The sequence below is a fragment of the Scomber scombrus genome, chromosome 3, assembly GCF_963691925.1.
Source record: "Scomber scombrus chromosome 3, fScoSco1.1, whole genome shotgun sequence".
In the NCBI taxonomy this organism is placed as follows: domain Eukaryota; kingdom Metazoa; phylum Chordata; class Actinopteri; order Scombriformes; family Scombridae; genus Scomber; species Scomber scombrus.
Window position 1 is genome coordinate 10,282,800 of NC_084972.1, and position 22,466 is coordinate 10,305,265.

The 22,466-nt window shown below is 41.4% G+C and overlaps 3 protein-coding genes across 3 annotated transcripts; 2 read left to right on the forward strand and 1 right to left on the reverse strand.

Annotated features, from left to right (window-relative positions):
- Positions 1-1,785: 1,785 nt before the first annotated feature.
- Positions 1,786-5,346, reverse strand: snai1a (snail family zinc finger 1a). Its single transcript, XM_062415847.1, has 3 exons — positions 5,111-5,346; positions 4,091-4,609; positions 1,786-3,237 (listed from the first exon to the last, which is right to left on the reverse strand). The coding sequence occupies exons 1-3, from the start codon at positions 5,184-5,186 to the stop codon at positions 3,053-3,055; spliced, it is 780 nt and encodes a 259-aa protein (XP_062271831.1). The 5' UTR covers positions 5,187-5,346; the 3' UTR covers positions 1,786-3,052.
- Positions 5,347-11,025: 5,679 nt separating this feature from the next.
- LOC134003352 (glutathione hydrolase 7-like) lies at positions 11,026-14,604 on the forward strand. The gene is made up of 15 exons (XM_062442523.1): positions 11,026-11,051; positions 11,198-11,393; positions 11,472-11,623; positions 11,716-11,833; positions 11,906-11,973; positions 12,069-12,142; positions 12,250-12,431; positions 12,529-12,616; positions 12,702-12,832; positions 12,934-13,022; positions 13,529-13,684; positions 13,822-13,939; positions 14,032-14,166; positions 14,274-14,373; positions 14,492-14,604. Exons 1-15 carry the CDS (start codon positions 11,026-11,028, stop codon positions 14,602-14,604), a joined length of 1,746 nt encoding a protein of 581 aa, XP_062298507.1.
- A 991-nt stretch (positions 14,605-15,595) lies between these two features.
- On the forward strand, positions 15,596-22,203 carry cyldb (cylindromatosis (turban tumor syndrome), b). The gene is made up of 14 exons (XM_062416033.1): positions 15,596-15,692; positions 16,016-16,490; positions 17,035-17,164; positions 17,615-17,862; positions 17,954-18,122; positions 19,116-19,248; positions 19,471-19,575; positions 19,866-19,945; positions 20,085-20,151; positions 20,244-20,376; positions 20,465-20,573; positions 20,699-20,817; positions 20,919-21,123; positions 21,416-22,203. Exons 2-14 carry the CDS (start codon positions 16,056-16,058, stop codon positions 21,598-21,600), a joined length of 2,118 nt encoding a protein of 705 aa, XP_062272017.1. The 5' UTR covers positions 15,596-15,692; positions 16,016-16,055; the 3' UTR covers positions 21,601-22,203.
- Positions 22,204-22,466: the final 263 nt, after the last annotated feature.

Below are 22,466 nucleotides of genomic sequence, written 5' to 3' on the forward strand. Positions count from 1 at the left end.
GCCTTGTCTCAGAGGGGGAGAGATGATCCTTCTGTGAAGAGGGAAAGGGCTGCTGCTCTGTAGGGACACACACACACACACACACACACACACACACACACACACACACACACACACACACACACACACACACACACACACACACACACACACACACACACACGTGAGTGGGAGAGAGCGAGCGAGAGAGCGAGGGATACACAAACACGGTGGGGTTCAGGAATGTTAAACACATGCTTTATGGCATAAATAGCAGCCACTTTTGGTAAATTACAGTGAGTGCTCTGGCACTGTAAAGCACACAGCAGGAAAAGGCTCTCAGATTTCAGATCCAAGTCCTCCGCTCTCCCCAAGGAACAAGAAGGGAGCATGTTGTGTTTTCATTTCTCTATAAAAAGCCAGAAATAAGTACAGTAACTTGTGATGCAGCAAAGATTTTAAATATATAAGTTTATACTGGCAGAAAGAAGCTGCACAGCCTCTGCTGCAATGGTGAGCTGGTACTAGAAGAAAGCAACGTGTGCCAAAACGTTGATCTATAGAACCTAAAATAAAAAGATTGCATCAGAGTTATGAGTGTGTGGCTCTCTCTCACTAGAAAATGTGTTTTTTCCTTCAGTTCTTTAAAGACTACAAAGATGTACATCACCATAAAAAGTCAAACACGACTTAAAATTGAGAGCTAAGCAAATTTTAAATGATAGAATTTTTAGAATTGGTTTTGCCAGCAGAGCTAACCCCCTCACCTCAAGACATGTAACCAGCTGACATCATCAAAATAGTCCTAAGCTAACTTCCACCAGCTGAGATTTTAACAGCCCTTTTATCTAAAAGCATCCTGGGCTATGACATGAGACCATACTGGCTGAAGAAACCACAATCAGGGACTCTCACATTATTTCCACATTGGACTTGGTTGGTGTTTGTGTACAGATGTTTGAGAATCTGTATAAGCAATCTCGTTTGAAGTACTGAGTGTGTGAGGTGAGTCACTTGTGCTTGCTGCAGTGGTCGTCCTGGCTAATAGCTGTGCGTACATTTCCCTGACTCAGAGGGAAATAAGGAACTGCTCCGTGGAACAGCTTACCTCACTCTGTGCTGGCCAGGCTGGGCCTCAGCCCACGCACACCGACTAACTGACTGACTAGTGGCCTGACTTACTGACTGAGAGTGGAGGAGCCATGGGAACCTAAAGCTCCAGTCTGAGCAGACTCTGACTCACTGTCTAAGTGGAGGAATAGGAGAATGTTATACTCTCCCTGAGGAGGAAAAAAATATATACACACTGCAATCACGGACATAGCTTACTAGAATTCCACCTTTAGATCATTTCAAGGCCCCTAGCGAGCATGTATGAATTCATGCTAAATCTTGGAATTGATTAGAAACAGAAGTCGACATTCCCCTCAAATTCTCTTTCAAACTGTAGACACACATTCACATGTGCAGCCGTGTTTGCACAGTGACAGTGAGAAGTAGATGGCAGGTGGAAACTGAAAGCAGGTGCATTCAGTTGTTGCCGTCCATCATGCAGTGTGTTCACCTGCACATCTGCGCTTTGGCTTAACTGCACTGGTCTTTTCACTTGCCACATCTAATATCAAGATGCTGACAGAAATCTACAAGTTAATGATCAAACAGGCCTTTTATAACCAACGTATCAACTGTGCCCATTTCCACATCATATCTGAGAAGAGATTAAACTGCCCACGCTCAATTTTAAGTGTATGCCAAGGCAAAAAAAACAAGTTTTAATAAACATAAATTACTTTATTGAATGAAAATTTTATCAGTTATGACAGACAAGAAATAGGAGTGAACACACAAGCATGGTACAAAATTGAAATAACACATCATTTGCACATTGCACTATAAAACACTGCCATAAAATGTTTAGGAAAGTTAAAAATTCATCTTTGTACTGTCCATTTACAGGGTTCTGATCACATATTAGGCAACCATGCCACCATGGTGTAAACGTTTAAAATCTTTGGTCCCAGCCTTCTTGCATTTCAAACTATTTGGTTCTAATTTCTACTAATACTGCAATCATAGATTTTAAAAAAGCCACAAATACATACTGAGGTAAAAAAGGCACATTTTTGGTACAATTTCAAGTCACAAATTAATTTCACTTACAAAATATGGCTTTGGCTGGTATTATTAACACTGTGGTAACCTTGAGTGCATGGCTTGCATTGTCATCCATCTTGCAGTGGTGCTGCAAAGTGAAGTTTCTTTGGAAAAATAACAGACAGAACGGCTTTCCCTATCTCTGAAACTCATCAGATTAAAGAGAAGGTTTGGATGTAGTCAAAATAGAGGCTTAAAATGATCCCCACTGGTGAAAAAACACTAACTGATGCCATTCTTTTGCGATGACATACTTCCTCTTTTTTCTTAAGCAAACCAAGGGCAGTGGAAGTCACCTGCTATCAACCAGCGAAGGTCATGGCTGTAGCACCTGTTAGCACCTCGTCTATCTACACCACAGTACCAGGGACAGCTGTGTGTGCATTTGCTTTTGTGTGTGTGTGTGTATGAGTGTGTGTGTGTGAGTGTGTTTTGAGGCACGCTGAGAGATTTATTCCACCCACGCACCCCTACCTCTCAGCAGCTGTGTCTAGGCCATGATCCTGAGCTGGCCGGCACCAGGACAGAGAAAGGAAAGAACACCTCTTACCCCAATGAGTTCACTACATATTTGGCTTTGGAATGGGCACAATAGCAACAAATGGGCTGATATCAAGTGATTGTCAGCATTGCTCAGTTCAGATTTGGTCCAACAGCCTCAAGAATAAAAAAAAAGAAAAAACAATCTGCTCTTCTGTTGTTTTTTTCACAGAGCAGAGAGGCTAAAAGTATTAAATTCAGATCCATAATGAGGCTTGATACTCTCCAGGTCTCTTAAAGTGGGCCATTTCATGCTCTGTGTAGCCTTACAGGTCATCAACAGGCCAGCTGGGCTTATGTAGACCCTCTCTCCATGGCCACTAGCCCTCCACTGCCCTGAGCTCTGAGTGGGTCCCTCTGTCTCTCTCATTGTGGCGTCTCACACCGTGGCCGAGCAGCACCCTGAGGAGCTGTGTTTCTGCAGCAATGACATGCGGCTGAAGGTGCGAGAGCAGACGCCACACTGGTACTTCTTCACCTCGGCATGGGTCTGCAGATGAGCTCGCAGGTTAGAGCGGTCAGCGAAGGCCCGGTTGCAGTGGGGGCAGGAGAATGGGCGCTCACCTGGACAAAAAAAAAAGGGAGCAAACACATGTTATATGGTCCCTTTTGCTGTAGCTCTAGCCTTTAGCAGGTGCTGCTAACAAACATCCTCATGCAGTGACAACAGTTAGGCTTCTCTAAGTTCACAAGAGCTTTCTATTAACATCTGTCTCTCTCTCTCTCTCTCTCTCTCTCTCTCTCTCTCTCTCTCTCTCTCTCTCTCTCTCTCTCTCTCTCTCTCTCTCTCTCTCTCTCTCTCTCTCTCTCTCTCTCTCTCTCTCTCTCTCTCTCTCTCTCTCTCTCTCTCTCTCTCTCTCACACAAACACACATTCTGTAGATAATGAAGAAGCACATGGCAGGCTGGTGGGGTCAGAGCCTGACTGAATTAGCATGATTCAATCAGAGCCAAATGAGATTAGCACGGTAACAAGTTGCTGCAGGTACTAAGTGCTTAGTGATAGCCAAGAGCCTTCAGGCATTCTTCAAACCTTTTGTCACTCATGTGTCCCTATTCTGTTGTCTTGCCCAGAAGCCATGATAAGATAACCAGCCAGTGTGTCATTGTTACTTGGATATTAAACACAATGAGTGATCAATGAGTTCAACGTCTACAGAGGGCTTCCCTTTGTGATAATGTCTGCTGATCAAGTGTTGAGCTCATCATACTGATTGTCATGGATATCCTGCTCCCTCACTTCACAGCCCAGATGATGTAGGAGTGAACTGATGACTCACGATGACAGTAACTCAAATGCAGGTCTACCATTTAACAACAATACAAACACTGATTTTTTCACATATGAATCAGGTGGAGAGTCACTAGATGAGTAAAGATGTGTAATGTTGTTGTGTATCTTTACATATGGATCTTACCTGTGTGTGTGCGGATGTGGCCGCGCAGCAGCCATGGCCTGGAGAAAGCCTTTCCACATGTGGTACACACACAGGGCAGGGTGTGTGAGCGGATGTGCATCTTCAGAGCCCCTAGGCTGGTGTACTCTTTGGGGCAGTGTTTGCAGAGGAAGGCTGGCCTGGCTGCTGTGACCGGGGCCTCCCTCTCCTCCTCTTCCTCTGGGGGACTGACGTGGGCCATAACGCCGGTGCATTTCATCCGCTGACGAGGGGCATACGTGTGTACAGGTTCCGGGCTAGGGGGGTCCGATGTGCGCCCTTCATCCTCCTCTCCACTACTGCTGGCACTGCTACTGAGGCTGGACGGGGAGCTGAGGTCCAGGGGGCCTGGGGTGGCAGAGGGCTCTGTTTGGGAGGTGGACAGGTAGAGGGCGGGCAGGACACTTAAGTCCCACAACAGGCCTGTTGTGAAGCAGGTGGCAGTGGAGGTGTTGACCCCTGATGTGAGCTCAGCAAGAGAATATCTCTCCAGTGAAGCATCTGAGAAAGAAGAGAGGAGTGGTTCAAATACAATCAGATAATAACAGACATTGTAATAATAAAAGTTATCAAAACAATGGAAGGACACAGAACAAACTAATGATTTCATATTTATGCTTTCATCAGTTCCACCTATTCGGTGTGTATTTGTTTTGATTATAGATTCTTGTTTTTCCATCAGCATTAACTGAGCATAAAGCTGGAGCCATGGGAAGGCTTCATGGGCCGTTTCCTCCCACGTATTCACAAGGGCTTGTAACATGAATGGAGCTCTGTCTGGTTGCAGAAAGGGGGGAAAGTGCATCTAACGGGCCCCAACTTGATCGGGGAGTAACTGGATTTGTATTTGAACCACACGCAACAAGCGCAAACACAAAAAATACTTTTACATTTCTAACACTAACTAAACTTGTGAAAACAGTTGTCTATCAAGTTTGCGCATTTATGTAAGAAATGCTTTCATAATTCAAAGTCTAAAAAAAAAGAAGCTTCATAACTCACCATTCTGACATTCCAGTTCACTGTAGTTTGGCTTTTGTTTAGCGAAGTACTTTTTGACCAAGAAGGATCGAGGCATTGTCCTTTTTGAGCGTTGAGTAACTGTGCGTAAAAGTATCCTGTGATCACGACGCACAGTTTAGAAGAAGAAAAAAACAGTAAAATAAATCTTGGTCCTCGGATCCGCAGAAACAGAGAAATATCCTCCTGTAGTCCACAAGTTAGAGTGGACTTCAGCAGACAACTGAATGTGCAGCTTTCATGCAGAATGACTAAATGCTTGCCTCTGTTCTGAAATACTCTGACACAGGCGGTAGGGGTGTGCTCGCCCCGAGGGCCCTCCCCACCTCCCATATCACTGCTCTGGAAGAAGCCTTCATGCTCAGACACTTCACAACAACAAAAACATTAGCCTTACAGCGTTTACAGACATGAATCCAGCGGTGTTGACCTGCTGACAAGAAAAGGGCGAAGGAACTATAGCAGTCATTCTAATGATTGTATGTAAATGACCGCCTGAGTGTCGTGAACTATAACCACACACCGTGGCACTGTGTGGTCCAATTATGTTAATATGTACCTTGCCAATAATTAAAATGATTTTCCATTTCTAAAGCCAGTTGGATTCTCTTTTACGCACTGTAGTTGTTTGAAGAATGTAAGGACTTTATGTGTTTTATAATATGTGCTGAGAAGCATCCATCCATGCGCCCTGGACAGCCAGTCTGAGTGCAGAGACAGACACGGTCACACTCAAACCAATTCTAACATGAACAATTTAAAGTCTCCAGTTGACCTAATCTGCATGCCTTTGGGTGTCCATTAACTGATTTTATTCCATTTATTTTTTACCTCATTGGTGAATTTGGGGACGAGAGACTATAAACATAAAACATTGCCAATGTGCGTTATATGTCTGCTTAATGGTCATTCTCATTATATTTATGTTTTAGAAACTGTACTGTATAGTGAGTAATCTCTTTTCTAAGTTGGTAGATGAATTGTTCTGACATGTTAACTGTATTCATTGTAATTTGGTGTTGTCGGTTTCATCAGACCTGCTACACTTCATTATTGTAAATGAAGCACTTGCTTCACCTATAACCTAAATTAAATCACAGCCTGTCCCAGTTGTGGCGCTTAACGGTGTAACAACCTCAGTGGAGCAACTGCACCATCTTTTGGAGGAAAGTAGTAATTAAATATAACAACTTCATGCCAATTAACACCAGGTGACGCTATAATACAGAGGTTTAACTATTCAGTGCATCGATCTGATTCTGCTAATCTGCATTTATATATATCCTAAATTATGTCACCTGTGAAGTTGATTTGAATTCTGTGTCAAACTGTGTCTGACAGAGGTGTGTGTTTCAGTTTATTCTGTTCAATGGGACTTATTGCTCTTTAAATCGTTTGAAAGCAACAACAAAAATATTTTCTTACAAATGTCAACTCCAAATATGACCTACTGAGCTGCATCAAACGATGAGAAAGGCGCATGAAAAGAAATTATAATGTCCTCTTTGTTGTCCACATTATTTGCCTCCAGAACAAAGATATATTTTTACTGTACATACACTCATTATAACACGTCACTATATGCTATAGGCCTATATAAAACAAAACAAAAAAAGGTCATGAAGAACAGTGTTAGTATGACTCAGTAATAGATCAATATAAACTCGCCATTGTGCTTCACAAACAAGCCTGCCTACACTATCCTGCAGGGATATCGCTGGGATAAAGACTGAACTGTGCGCATGTGGGCAAATTTAGTGTGATGGCTTCAGGGGACTGATGCTGAGAGATCATCAGTCCTTCTTAGGAAAAAAGCTTCCTTTTTTGTGTGTAATCCAGTCCAGTCTAAGGGAAATCTTTGATGCCTTTAAATGCTTCGGGTAAACTGGCCACGTGCCATCTGTACAGCGTACAACACCAAAATGAGGGCAAACTTCATGGCTATATAATGCTTATTTCAATGTCAAAAAAGTAAAATTTCTTTGACTGATGTCTTAGAATGCACACCATTAATTAGTTAATTTAGCACAACGGTTAATTGTCCACAAATCTAAGCGTTAATATGCACAATCACCTCAAAAAAATGTGTTTGAATTGACATTTTTGCTTTAATCATATAATCAATTTAAATTATAAGTGCCAATTCATCTTGTGACCCATCACCTTGGACATTTTAAGACTCCCTCACAAAGCATCTTTTATATTCAGACTGAAGCACTGCCTGCTAGAGTTTAAATGAAGAAAATAGAGAACTTTGACACCATTTATTCTCATCATACCACTGACACGTTTCTGTAAAGGGGTTTTGTGGTTCCATCAATACAGTAACGTTAGCTACACTCATTTTTATCCAGAGCTGCTGACCTGAGACACACACGCACATTGCATGCACATGTACAAATAAATAGACTATTATTAGTAAAAGTCATTCAAATTTGGTGTGATAGCTGAAGAGGACAGATCTTGGAGATCATAAATCCTTCTCAGGAGAAAAAAAAACTGTTTTTTGTGTAATTCAGTCCAATTTAAATGCTGTGGTACCATTAATACAGTCGTATTTTATCCATAGCCGCTGACCTGAGACACACATGCCTTCCATTCACATGTACAAATGTAGTAGCTATATTGGGCTACTAAACCATCCAATCTCAGTGAAGTCACCCAATGAACAGGACTGTCTGCTTTCTTTTTCTTGATCCATGTTTCTAACAATGGCTGCGATAAAGAGTATTTTGCTGTTGGCTGTGTTCCTGTGCTTATTAATTAATGTTGCAGTTCTGTGAGCAGGACAAAGAGCGGACACGAGTGACCTACAACATGAAGCAGGAGGGGAATCATCTTCACAGCAGTGTGCTCTTTGACGAGACTCGAATGAACGCGCAGGGAGCGTCTGCGGCCTCTGATTGGTCGGTTTATTCCTGGTGGGAGGGTCCTCTGTTGTCTGTGATCAGTTGGAAATTTGAAATACAAAAACAACGTCTTCTTGCTGGATGTGACACTTACAGGCTTCCAGAGACTTATGAATCATTGTAAAATAGTTGATATTTTCCTTAATTGACACAATGGTCTGCGAGTCAAAGTGAGAAAACACTAACGGCAGGTAAGCAAACGGCAGAGCTCATTTACAGAAATACACCACCATTAGACAATAAACAGGCGACAACATCACTGTAGACGATATTTTTCTATTAGTAACATATTTGTTGGCTCGACATAAGTACTGTTGGCTGCAAGTGGTTGTTACAACTTGGTTTGGCTGCAGCTGTGGAGGATAAAACAAGCGATTACCTTTACCATTTACCACATTAACACTGTGATCAGTGAGCCAAGGTTGATTCAACAACAGCCTGCAGACAGTGGTGTTTCAATGCCATTATTTCTTCCATAATTTATGTGATATATATCTCATGCACGACCTTAAGTGAAAACACAAGTGTATACTACTGATATTATACCACAGTTACAGTTAATGTGCACTACAGGAAACAATGCAATGTCAGTTATAAACTAAATGCAATGGCTGCACGGAGACATCGCAATCCATGGAAAGGTGCAGAGCAGCCTTTGCACTTAACAAGATGTTTGATAAAAGGAGCCCCTCCCCCATGTATCCAGAAACAGATGGACCCTAACAATGAAATTCTGGGGGAGTGGGCATCATTATTCAAACTACTGCACTGGAAGACGTTTCATTGGACATCCCAGTCATCTGACAAAACTTTGAATTTTGAAAAATAATAATGAAGGAAGGGTCTCATGTCATGACCCACTGTAAAAAAGTTAAAGAGGGATTAGAGATAGCAGACATGCTCTGTGAACATGCATATGACAGTTGTGTGTATTTCTTCTTGTCTGCAGCTACAACACACCTGAGCTTCCTGCTGAATAAAGAAGGGAAGGAAAACAGGAACAACAACAAAGACAAACACCTCAAGAGGAGACAAAGAGAAAGCAGTAATGTTCAGAATGATCACTCGTCTGCTTTTCGGGGGAGAGGTGGAGACCCCTGAAGATGTGAAGTCTGGAGAAGTGGTGGAAGAAGGTTGGCTTGTTGTCAATCATCAAGGTTGGTCATGTAGCCACTGTGTATGTGCTCTTTACGCCACAAAATTATTCACAAAATATGCATTGTTATAAACTTAAGTGGACATATTTTAGTGTTTTTTGGTGAGCAGAGCTTCTTGACAAAGAAGTCAGCTGGCAGTATGGTTAAAATTAATATCACAGTGATCATAAATCCAGTTTTTTATGCAAAAGCATGTTGAGTAAACACATTAATGTTAACTGCATTAACACTAGACTCTTGTTCTCATGTAGCCAGAGAACTGGTATTTTACTAGTCAGTGTGATTCCAAATAAAGACAATATATTGTGTTGTGAATGACTCCCAAATCATGTCAACAAAATCATAACAAAGCTCCAATTATGTCTCCACACAGCAGAGAACCAGGATGCAGAGGGTCCAAATATCCAACCATCAAACTCTGCTCTTTATGTAGACACTGATACAAAACTGGAAGCTGATACCAGGTGAGGGAACAAGAGAAACAGTGAATGTTTTGCCATGGGCAGAGTTTAAACATCAAGAAGCAATTATCATATTCAATTTGAAAAACACCATTTATTGTTCTGTATGCTACTGTAAACTTGTGTAAAACTAGTTCATGACTTTATTCCAACTGTTTAACTTCACATAAACATATGTTGATGCATACTGGCTCTGGAGGTTATCAACACTTGAATGTTTCACATACTTGCTTGTGTTTCTATCCAGTGCGACAGATCCAGAGCCCACATTTCAAACCAACAGTGCCACCAGTAACAGTCCAGCCATCGCTGGCCTTGTTTCTCAGCCTAAAACTTTGTCAGAAGTGACACAGTTAACCTCTGCCCAGAAGGCTAAGTCCTGTGCAGGCCGGCACCACATGTCCCGTAACGCCATTCAGCGCCAGAACCGTGTTTGTCAAGGAGTCCAACATCCGTCCTTCCACCTCCAGCAGCCAGGGCATCGCAACCTCAGCCACTGAAGTTCTGGCTTGCACAACCACCACACATCATACATATTTAACACACAACTGTCTCTGAGTTGACAAGAGAAGCACTATTCTGTTTTTACATATTTGTACCCTTGTGCAGTTATAATCTATACATGTAATAATAATTATGTATACATGTAATCTTGATGTAATCCATTAGAACACTTGACAACTGTTGTCAGTTAATAGGCAGCTACGTTATAACCTCATGAAATGAGATACACTATGTTTTGTTTGTTGTGTACATGTAAGTTTATACACATCATGTTCTGAGTGAACACAGAAAGTACAGCCTATGCAAAGTGAATCCTCAAACATTTTTGGAGCAGAGGGAAGTGATGTGATTTGTGAACCGACATGCTTTTATCTGTATGTACTTGGTATAAAACATTTTTATACAGCAATAAAATGATGACATTGCAGCTTGTGTTTTATTTATTGGAGGAATTTAAATGTCCAAATGACATTGAACTGCTCACTGTTTGACGGGTGCAAATGTTGAGATCTCATTGATTGGGAGGTAATTGCACCAGCTGTGTTAAAGTGAAGGGTGCAGATTGTGCAATGAGGAAGCCTGATATCATCTTAGTGTGGTGTGTTGAAGGAAGAGAGCATGGAAGTTTCTTCTGACACAAAACTTAACAAGCAGTTAACATTGAAAAGTTACAAAAGTTTTGGTGGTTCATCTCAGTCAGCTGATGGCTTATCACCAAGTGACTTCACCTGTGAATCAAACAAAAAACATGGGGAGGATACAGGTATAGTGTAAAGATACAGTTCTCAATTTTAGTTCTCAGCCCACAAGATGAAGCTGTACTTCTCTACTACTGATTTATACCTGCCATGTTCCTAATTTGCAATATGGTAGCTGTAACTCACCTGATCAGGTATGAAGGGAGAAAATAGGCCTGATCTCTAAGTCCTGAGGAGCTAGACTTTAACCAATATATCAACATTTTGGTGTGCAAATCCACCACAGTTTTGCTGAACTCACAGTTTAAAATGTTTTTGTTGCTCATGCCACAGATCTCAGCCACCTCCCAAAAGAGATCCCTCTGAAACAGCTGGCCTCTGGTAGCTCGGATTTGTATGACAAAGACTTCCTCAAAGACACAAACAAGGATTCCTCCAGTCAGAACACTCTGATATGTGTTTATGCTGCATCTATCATCTTTGCCACTGGAGTGACCATTGCTTTGATCCTGCAAATTTATCTAGGGGAAAGTTTGGTATGTCGTGCCTTATACTGTAACTGTGTAAGTTAAATCACTGCTGCTTTACTGGTCTTCATTACTGGGGCTTCTCAGGTCTTCATAAAAGGTGTACTGGTGTCAGATCATGAACGCTGCACGGCACTCGGCCAGAGAGTCCTTCGTGATCACGGCTCCAGTGTGGATGCAGCCATCGCCGCCACTCTGTGTTTGGGTGTTGTCCATCCACATGTGTCAGGTATTGGTGGGTATGTGACTGACTTATTTTTGATTTGCTTGCTGTAAAATATACTCACATGTCTGATCATGAATTCATCTTTTGCTCATCCCCTCTCTGTAGAGGAGGGGTGATGATGGTTCATGACATCCATAGCAATAAAACCAGGTTGATAAATTTCCTGGGAACTGCACCAACAACACTCAAAGAAGAAATGCTGCAAAATGGCTCAGAGCTGAAGGTACTATACCATTACATTTTTGATTTTATAATTTTGCATGAAGAGGCTTATAATCGGTCTTCATCTGTTCAGGCAGGTCTGCAAGTAGGAGTGCCAGGTATGCTGAGAGGGTTACATCAAGCTCACAGGCTGTATGGAAGGTAAAAATGGTTAGATAAAGTCAAATTTGCTCTGTTGTTTTTTTCTACCTTTCTTTTTTTTAAGTTGAACATGTTTCATCACAAAATCACCACAGTTTATCTTGGAAGGATGTGGTCACCAGAGCAGCCAATGTAGCCAGAGAGGGTTTCAATGTGTCTCACAGTCTCGGTGAGTCAAACCATCCCTCTACAATTTCTCACTTTCTCACAATATAACCATATGATGTCACCTGAAGACAATATGGCCATGTGTGACTCAATTGTCTTCTTCTACAGCTGAGGCAATATTGAAAGTAAAAGGTAAAAAGGTAATGCAACGTTTCAGGACCGTGTTCCTCCCAGAGGGCCGCGCTCTGCGTCCTGGTTCATTTCTGAGGATGCCTGGCCTGGCTGGAGTCTTGGAAGCTGGCCTGTTGAACTTCTACAATGGAAACTTATCACAAGAGATGGAGGATGAGGTGAATGAACATACCCATGTCGTGGGCAAAATTATAGTGTGAAAATCGTGTTTAGTCTGGGATCATCTTTCATCAATTTCAGTGTTTTCATATAAAGGTGCGAGCCAGCGGAGGGGTCTTGAGCAGAGAGGACATCACTAACTACAGAGTACAAGTGGAGCAACCAGTGGAGGTTCTGTTTAACGGTAAAGAGAAGACTAAACTTTATTTGACTGAAGAAATGTGTCTGGATTCTTCATACCTTCATCTACTTTTTTACCTTTGTCTTAGAGTTTATAATTAAAGTTCCTCATCCCCCATCTGTTGGGGCAGTGTTGGTTTTGGCTCTCAGCCTTTTAGAGCGGTTCCATCTCAGTGAGACGAATAACACAGAAAATCAAACATACCACCAGACCACTGAGGTACTGAACTGTGAACCTTAATAACATAAGGTTTCATGTTTATTATGGACTAGTTGAAAAGTTCTCCCAAGTAAAACAGCTTTTTTATCCTCCCTATAAAGGCTCTGAAAGCATCTCTGGCTATGGCAAGGAGTTTGGGTGACTCTAAATTTAACTCTTCAGCCAGGGAGCTTCTCTTTGATATACTGAGGTAAATGATATCATCATTGTGATTAAGGCTGCAACATTTATTTTATTCTTGTTGATTAATCTGAATATATTATTAATAAATCAATGAATTGCTTTTTCCTTTAAATATCAAACAATAGTAAAACATCTCCATTATACAGGGATGTCTTCAAATGTCTTGTCTTATCCAACCAACAGTCTAAAACTCAGCAACATTCAGTTTACAATCATATCTGACCAAGCATCTGATTGGGACATTGCATGAGAATATTAAGCTTATTTTCTTAAAATACCTGAAATCATGAAATGATTGTCAAAATAATTTTCTGTCAATCATCTAATTGTTTTATCACCTTGTTGTTTCAGCTCTAATTAAGCTGTTAAAGTCATAATAACAATGTTTCTCCAAGCATTGCATGATTTCATGATTTTTATGTCATAACTGACCAACATAGCACCAAACTAACTAATCTAGCTGAAGTGATTCAGTGAACTTCTTGTTGATTTTATCTCTTCTCTTGCTGAAAGTAAGAGTCATGCTGACGTGCTTCGACAGAGGATCAATCATTCCAAAGCATCTCTCCCTAAACGCTACTCCTCCGCTGTCCCCTCTCTCCAGACTGAGCAGGTGGCTGGACAGGTAGTGGTAATGGGACCGGATGACCTTGTTGTGTCAGTGGCCAGGTGAAGATCTTGGTAATCGCACTGCCTACAGTCTGACCTTAGAGATCAAAGTTGGAGCATATGTATGTGTGGTATGTGCTGCTGGGGACGCTGACTGACAATCTTTCATCGTGTCTCTTGTCTATGTGATCTTGCAGCTCTCTGAGCCGACCATTCGGGAGCAGAATCATGACGCAGTCGGGCGTTATTCTAAACAGCCTCATCCTTGATTTCTCCTGGCTGAACAAAACCAGAGGGCAAGTCCAAACCAACCAGGTGCTTTACCATGAGAAATATTACCCAATAAAACCATTGAGTTAAAAAAAAAAATTGTTTTAACTATTTCTCTCTGATTACAATTTGTGTAGAGAAACGGAGTCCAGCCTGGGAAGAGGCCCCTATCGACTCTCATGCCCATAATAGTGGTGCCGGCCCAGCAAAAATGTGGGATCTACATGGCAGTAAGCGGCTCAGACAGAAACAGTTTGAGCATGATTACACAGGTCTGATTCACTGTCTTTATAAAATGAGTTAGATTCTTATTCAGTGGATGGTGTTATGAGTAAAAAATACAGAAAAATGTATCATTTATACTTTTTGTCTGCTTTAGGTGTTGATAAGTTTGCTGTCTGACTCTAAAGAGAAAAATGACAGCGTCTCCCTGAGAAGACTCCATTCCAGACTTCAACCAAACAGACTTCTCTCTGTGTGTGAGTACGTGTATGACACAGAGGTCAAGAGCTGACCTTTGCCTGTTGTTTTGTTCTCATCGCGTTAGTCATTTTATTTCATGTTAGTAAATTACGTTTTCCCAAACTGCCTCATCAGCTGAGTTTCCAGAAGAGATGGGTCAAAAAGTGAAGACAAGCACTGCTGTCCAGGGGATCTTCAGGAACAAAGATATCATCAAGGCCTTACCTGTACCTCAGTTATCTAAATAATAGCTTAATAATGTTGGATGTTCTCATGAATTTGATAGACATTTCCAAGCAAGGTGTGTGAAATTAAATGGTGAAATCTGAATAAGCTGTTGTATAATGTAAAGTTTGATGGTCTGCATATTTTAAAAAGTTTGTTCCGCCCTTGTGTGATTGTAATCAAACCAAGCAATTCAACTGTTGAGAAATGGCAACATCTCTGCTCATATGAATGATCTTAAAACTTAAAGTAATAAACTCATCAAACCTGACTACCCTCCGAGTCCTTGACTACCCTCTGAGTCCTTATGTATATTCAGTGTGTTTATAAATGATGCAAAACAGACACAGGTTTGGTACAGGTTGAGGACATATGACTACTGTGTACATGCCCGCTGGAGAAAATGAGGGCTATTACATAAAGCTGATGTGCAGTCAAGATACTGTCAGACAAGCATACCACCTGCATCACAGGAGAGGACGTGTCACATGTTTGGATGCAGACAAACATGTCACTCAGAACAGCGTACTCTAGTAACTCTAAACAGTGTGCTCAGTTTCTGTTGACGCTGTTTCTTTGCAGCTACTGGTGAGTAATATTCCAATGATTAGTTGTCATTAGGATGTGATGAACCTTCCTGTGTTTGTCAAGATTAAAATGAAACCCAGATAGGCAGAAAATTATAACTTCTTGTTTTCATAAAGAGTAAAAGGTCATGAGATGGATTTAAAAATGTCACCATAAATAATATGCATCTTGGCATATCATACACTCTGATTCTATAGTTGAGTCACAAAACCTTTTTTCTTCGAAATACAACATAGTGAATATCTTGAGTGTTTTATTTATCACAGGTGGTCTTGTTTAGTGGCGGAAATATTGCTCAGTGGACATTTTCGGGGGCGGAGAAAATGTGCGTGTGGGCGTTGTCGGTCACATGCATGCAGGTCAGTATTTAAACGCATGTGGATAGTTTCACCTTTTCAGAAGGAGCCAAGAGGAAGAGATAAACCTGTCACTGCTGAAGTTAAGTTACCCCTCTGCGTTTGTTTTATGCGAGCACCAGTGGAATTAACGGTCATGGAGTAACAGCTCTAGACTGATACAAACAGTGAGTAAACCAGCGGTGTTTTTGTGTTTTCAGCGACTAAAACTATACAATGTTAGTCATTGGAAATGCGTTTAATAAAACAGCTCGGCTTGTTTATTTAAAGAGGTGGAGTATCCCATAACCTCTTCCGGGCTAGCTCTTGTATGAACTCATGACTTTATTTTATGTTATTGTTTGTTTTTCTACGTTTTCTGTCATTATGTTTGCTGTTAAACGGGAAACTCTTGTGTTATTGTTTTCTCCGTAACTTCGTATCAAAGTAGCTTTAGCAAGGACATGTAGTAAAGCTACAATGTAATGAACTCCTGGTGTATTATCTACAGGTTCTGTTACCTGTTTCAAAACTCTACGTAGCGGCTTTCAATGGAGACCAAAACTTTAGTCATGGATAAGTTTTTCATCGTGATACGCGGGAAGTCGAGGAAAGGCTTCTGCCGGGGATGTATTGGCCGTGTGGAGGCAGAGACGCAGCGTGGAGAGCTGATGGGGCTGATGTACGGCGGAGGCAGCAGTTCGGGGAGCCCCAAGAGCGGAGGCATCGTGAAGAGAGAGGACACCTACCCTCTGACCCGCCACCAGGCCCAGCTACTGCTCTACGTTTCCTCCGCAAGCAAGCGCCTGGAGTTGCTGTGTAACCCCCAGCTGTTCACCGCCATCTGCGAGCTGTCTCAGGACGACCTGGTGGTTGTGAGGCACAAGAAAGGACACCTGCCCGCGCTGGTGAAGAACCTGATGCAGATTGGGAGGAAAGAGAATAAGGATGATCTGCACATGCTTGGCTTCGAGGTGGAATTAGTGGTGGGTAAAGTTGTTTGTGTGTGGTTTATCATTTTTTTTGGCATCGTTGTCATTGTCAGGTGTCTGTGAAGCTAATAATGACACATGCAGTTATTCAGTTTAAACAAATGTATCCAGAGAAGATTAACTATCAGTGGCACTGGTTCCCCTTGGGGGTCTCCAGCAAAAAGGGGAATCATTTATTTTCACTATAATTCCTCCCATAATGAAACCATAACAGAATGTATGAATATTGCAGTCTATTTTGACTGTTTGATCAAGGGTTTCACACACTTTCAGTAATAAAACATTAAAGCAAAAGTCTTACCAGATGGGGAATTTGTGTAAGTTTCGGGCTCCTTGACATGAAAAAGTTTGAAAAGCACTGAACCATATAATCTCCAGTGATCTGTATGTCGTGAAGTAAAGAACGACCAAGTTATCAGTCAAAGCGATACGTAACTCGCGATGTCATGAGTCTTGACTGTACACATGCACAAGAGCTTTATATATGTACTGTAGCCTCCATCTGAGGGCATGTTGTGTGTCTTTGTCTTCCTTGTAGGACAGCGAATGTAGTTTGTCATCCAAGAAACCTGCTCCTCTGCCCCTGTTCAGTGCCGCAGACGTCGTCCAAGTGGTCCCATCTTACTCCGTTCCCCTCGGACTGCACTGGAAAGACGGCCAATGTGGGGGTAAGTAATGTGGTCAAAGTCACAGTTTACTTGCCTCTTTCATAGTCAACGAGCAGCATTTCAACCAGGTGAAACTTGATTTCATCCAACTAAATCATAAATTTCAGCATCTAGCAAAAAACCAAGATCTTCATCACCCTCCCCTCCAATTAGCAAATGAAATTCGGAAACTGAAAGTTTAAACTTTCAGAGGGCGATACAGATCCAGTGGTCCCAGTACACAACTGGAACAACTGGTCCTGTTGCTCTGGAATGCAGAACGGTGGATTCATCACATGCTCCTGCATTTTTGTACATTTTGCACTCTGAGCTGTCTACATACTTTGCTTGTAGATCTTTGCCATGTGAGTTGGAGGTCAATCTGATGAGGTAACTTGTGACAAGCCTTTAAAAAAATGTGATATGACTTTTTAACTATGAACTTCCCTACCCTCCAAAACCTCCCTGCAGGTCTAAACAGAAAAGCGGTGACGCGCATCAACTCTATGCCAAATATTGGGTCTCGTGGACGACAAACGAGAGAGAACCACACAGAACAGAGCGTCGCTCAGATTCAGAGTCCTAGCACACCTCATGTGTCTCTGGAGATGGGGTCCATGGTGGAGGTGGTGTCAAGCTCAGGCATCACAGTGTATGGGGTCATCAGGTGGCTGGGGGTCCCTGCAGGAAAGACTGATGAGTGGGCTGGGATTGAATTGGTGAGTGAGAACATTGTATTTGATTTTAACCAGTTTTCTGTTGGTTTTGGGTATCTGGAGTACATATCTGTTTTGTGTCTCATTGTTTCAGGACTATGATGTGAATGGCTGCTCTGATGGGAAGTATGGAAGCCAGAGATATTTCACCTGCAAAGGGAACCGGGCTTTGTTTGTCCCTGTCACAAAGTGCAGCCCTGATAGCAGGTTTTTCAACTCCTCTACAGGAAGCAAGACCCCCAAACCCACCGAAACCTCTCCAGGTTAGACACTTCTCCTAGTTCAGTGGAACGCACATCTCAAGCAATTCAACAATTTACACATTACAAATATTTTTTTATGTTAGATAAAACTATATAAAAAAGCTCCATATGATTTGTTTTTTATGTGTTGTAGTTCACTCTTACAGGATGAAATTAAGCATTTAGCTTAAAGGACCATGGTGAGTTTGCAGATTGCTACCAACTGAATACCAATAGCCTTACAAACATCCCATATTCGTTACCCTTAAGGCTATTGAAGGCTGAATCTTTATCTGCCATTCCTCCCTGGACTCCTCCTCTCTACCTCTGTCTAATGAGTAGAAGTTACAGTGACCTCACCTTTGATGGTATCTGATGGTTATATTTTCCCATGGGAAGCAGAAAGACAAAGACTTACAATGTGCTTTTGGATATAAGGAAGTTCAACATAATCTTAAGACAATAACATAAGGGTATAAGTTTCCATTTCACCTATGAATATTATATTCCATTTCTGCCAATTATTCCCCCTAAATTCTACGGACTGGTCCTTTTAACTTGAGACAATTTAAAATGATCTATTCTTAATTATGGTGTACTGTGTAGTATACAGCATGAAACTGTAGCGCTGAGCAGGATGTTTTTGCATATTCTGAACTTGTGACCAGGGTGCTACTATTATTTAACTGCGTAAAGCACAGATAGATGTTTTTCATTCCTGCCATTACCTGTCATTCCTAAGCAAAGACAAACTTCAATAAAACCTCAAACAATGCAGTCTGTGACACTTTTTCTCAGGTGAACATGTCTGACAGTCCTGGGAATTTTCTGCTATTTGAAAAGAAGGTTAATGATTATTTCTGAACGCCTCTCAGTTAGACAGTGTTAAAACGCAGTTAGGAGTGCTGCAGTATACTAAGTGTCTAAGTCAACGGTGCAATGACGCAGTTTGTGTTTTAAAAATGCTGAATCTTTTTTTAATATGAACATCTGTTTTTGTGTGTTTTGCTTCAGTTCCTCCATTTGAGGAGTCAGAGGAGGATCCACCACCTGTCCTTGAATCAGAGGCCTTGTCTTTGTTAGTGGGAAGAATGAAAGGGATTCAGGGCCACGTCAACTCCTGTTACCTTGATGCCACACTCTTCAGGTAAAACCAGTTCACCACTATTCAGGGGATGCGAATATCAAGTATCACACTGTTGCAACATCAGCTCTGATTTGCTTTAATTGAATATTGTCTCAAGCAATTTTATCAAGAGAAGATCATGTACAACAAAATGAGCTCGGTGAACTGTATCCAGACAAGTGCTGAGTTGATAAAACAAGTTTGTTTTTTTCTTTATTTATTTTTTTCTTTCTCTCGCTTCAGTCTGTTCAGCTCATCTGTGACCCTGAATAATATCTGCCAGAAGCCTGCTGACAGAGAACAACCCTTAACTTGCACTCTGAGAAGAATAGTCAACTGTTTACGCAGGTATGAAAATCGTCTTCAAGACTTTATTTTTACAGCTTGCATTATCATCTAGTTTGCAAAACAAGCACATTATGACATTTTACATAATCTCAACAGGCGATCTTGTTCTTTGTTTTTAATGATATGAGTCCTCTTTATTCACCAGCTAACAAAGTAAAAAGTGCATACGCCTAAAACTTACTTACATAAGTAGGTGTGTCTTTGGGTTTACTGTTGATTGTATTGGTGTATGCTATTACAGTGTTCGAATTATTGTGTTTGCTTATTGATAGCTAATGTATTTATTACAGACAAGGTTTTGTGCCTGCTGAGAGTGTGATGAATTTCCGCAAACAGCTCGGCTGCGAAACATTCCGAACAGAGGAAAAAGGTACACGTGTATCATGTAACATGCATTGTTAAATATATATTTATAGAAGGTCTTTAGGCATAGCAACATAGCAATACTAAAGCTTGCTGTCACAATTCTGCATAATTTCTTATTTCAAAATGGTCTTGCCTCACTGCAGACCCAGAAGAGTTCATCAACGTCCTCTTTCAGAAGGTGCTTCGTGTGGAGCCACTCCTTAAGCTCAGGTATGATGCTGAGCTGCCCAGTATTAAATATCCTGTCTGTTTTTTGTGTTTTGCTGTGTTGAGTTGAGTCACTGAAAATCAGTTTCTCTTAGATCAAGAGGAGAAACATCTCAGGGTGCCTACACCTTTCAGATCTTTCTGGAAAAAGAGCAGATGGTACAGATGCCCACTGTCCAACAGCTGCTGGATACATCCTGTCTGTCATGTGACCTCAAGTTTGAAGAGGTGAGCTCCTGTTACAAGGTCTTGTTGGTTTTAAAGTCCTTTTCTGAGCAGTCATGTGCTGTAACAATATTCCTGATTTGCCTCTCAGATGCCATCCTGTCTAATGGTTCAGATGCCAAGATTTGGAAACAAGTATAAGATGTTTTCTCACATCATTCCCTCCATGGAGCTGGACATCACAGATCTGCTGTACTACTGTGAGGAACTGACATAATAACCACTGAATAAACTCACATATTTTGCTCATAGAATACTTCTTAAATACAGTGTTTTACAGTGAAGACTATAACGATGCTCATGGATTCACTACTTTGCCTCATAGCTCCTCGGGAATGCTTTGTCTGTGGGCATTTGGCAGAGCACGAGTGCCTCCAGTGTCTACCAGATCGCAAACTGCAGCCAGGGAGAATCAAACAGTACTGCACTACCTGCAACACACAGGTAGGCTAAACTGCTGTTTTTAAACTGTCAAATGTCCCATCGACCTAACTTGGAGTAAAAACCTGACTGCTTCCTTTTCATTTGTTAAATGTTTTTTAAAGGTGCACACTCATCCCTCACGGCAGGGTCACTCCCCCAAAGCTCTCGCAGTACCAGCAGATGTACCCACTGATGCACCTGTTCCCAGGCACATGATGCAGCTGTTTGCTGTTCTCTGTATTCAAACCAGCCACTATGTGTCCTTTGTCAAATACGGCCCTGACCCCCACTCTTGGATTTTCTTTGACAGCATGGCAGACAGATGCGGTGAGATGGATTTCAGCTTGTTTTACTGACTTTTGTTGTTTCTTATCTTGAGCAAGAAATCTTCTCTTTCATAAGTACCATAATACAATTCCTAAACAAGTCATTTCAATCCAATGTTCGTGCAAACAATGACCTATTTGGGTTTATCAATAGAGCGGTTACCCATGACTGCCTTATTTTCTGATAATGCAGCCTAGACATTGTTAGATAAATACACAGTCTGACGTCTGTGACTGGTTTTTATCTCTTCTCCAGCTGATGTCTTATCTGAAGGCCACTCTTTTTCCTACAGGTGACGATCAAAGTGGCTACAACATTCCAGAGATTCGAGCTTGTCCGGAGCTGGGTGACTTCCTGTCCCAGTCAGAGGAAGAGCTGGCTCGTGCCAACCCCTCCCAAGCTCCTGAACTTACGCGCAGGCTGCTGTGTGACTCCTACATGTTTTTATACCAGAACCCAGCAACGCCGCTTTCATAAATCGAACCCCTCAGGAGCCTTAAATGCATGTGAGGACGAGGACACAGCGTTCCCATAACAGTGCCTTAATAACCTTGCACCTTCCCTTTAATCAGCAAGTTTTTTGTGTTGGTGTTACATCCAAACATCAACAACTGAAACAGATGCTTTTAACATCATGGCAAAGACAGTGTTTTTCAGGGGAAAGTTGTTATTGTAGTATAGAATTGGACTTAACATATCAACGAGATGTTGATCACTCAAAGAGAGAAAGGATGAGGGGTGAAAATATAACACTGAACTCTTTTATCACAATGTTGTTGCTTTTGTTTTACACTGACTATTTATGCTGAAATTTAGAGTAAAATGTAGCATATAAGTGATTTTATGACTTGGTGTGTATTTGTTTTCTTTGCCTATTATTTGATAAATTAAAGTGATAGTCCACTTGAGCACTGGATGACATGTTGGTGTGGCGATGCACAATTTGAAGTCTGGATTCTCACTGATAACCTAAAATGCTCGATGAAGCATCGTGGATCATATAAACTACACACCTTTTTGTTGTTGTTGGGCTGAGTCTTGAAAAACAGAGGATTTGAAAAGTACATGTGTAACTGCACTGTGCACACTGTGTTACTACAGCACATTATTTGACCAGTCATATAGTATTGTCATTGATAAAATGTAAAACAAATTGCAGTTGCATTTTTTTAAAGTTTTTTTTATTAATGGCTGTAGTGGGGTTAAGAAGGCGATTAATGTGTTTTAAATCTGATACTGGTATATACTAACAGAATTTTATTCAACCTAAAATCAGGCGACACGATAACTATACAATAAATATTTGGTATAATTTTGGCCCAAGATTTGAAATGGTTGTAACA

What these genes read in the sequence shown, in the direction of transcription:
- cyldb (XM_062416033.1), top strand. Translation starts at nt 16,056, where the DNA reads ATGGAGACCAAAACTTTAGTCATGGATAAGTTTTTCATCGTGATACGC. An exon ending in ATAGTCAACTGTTTACGCAG is followed by an intron (nt 19,576 to 19,865) that starts GTATGAAAATCG and finishes TATTTATTACAG; the next exon opens with ACAAGGTTTTGTGCCTGCTG. An exon ending in GAGCCACTCCTTAAGCTCAG is followed by an intron (nt 20,152 to 20,243) that starts GTATGATGCTGA and finishes AGTTTCTCTTAG; the next exon opens with ATCAAGAGGAGAAACATCTC.
- LOC134003352 (XM_062442523.1), top strand. Translation starts at nt 11,026, where the DNA reads ATGGTAGCTGTAACTCACCTGATCAG. An exon ending in GCTCACAGGCTGTATGGAAG is followed by an intron (nt 11,974 to 12,068) that starts GTAAAAATGGTT and finishes AAATCACCACAG; the next exon opens with TTTATCTTGGAAGGATGTGG. An exon ending in CTTGTTGTGTCAGTGGCCAG is followed by an intron (nt 13,685 to 13,821) that starts GTGAAGATCTTG and finishes GTGATCTTGCAG; the next exon opens with CTCTCTGAGCCGACCATTCG.
- snai1a (XM_062415847.1), bottom strand. Translation starts at nt 5,186, where the DNA reads ATGCCTCGATCCTTCTTGGTCAAAAAGTACTTCGCTAAACAAAAGCCA. An exon ending in TGAACTGGAATGTCAGAATG is followed by an intron (nt 4,610 to 5,110) that starts GTGAGTTATGAA and finishes CTTCTTTCTCAG; the next exon opens with ATGCTTCACTGGAGAGATAT. An exon ending in CCACATCCGCACACACACAG is followed by an intron (nt 3,238 to 4,090) that starts GTAAGATCCATA and finishes TTTTTTGTCCAG; the next exon opens with GTGAGCGCCCATTCTCCTGC.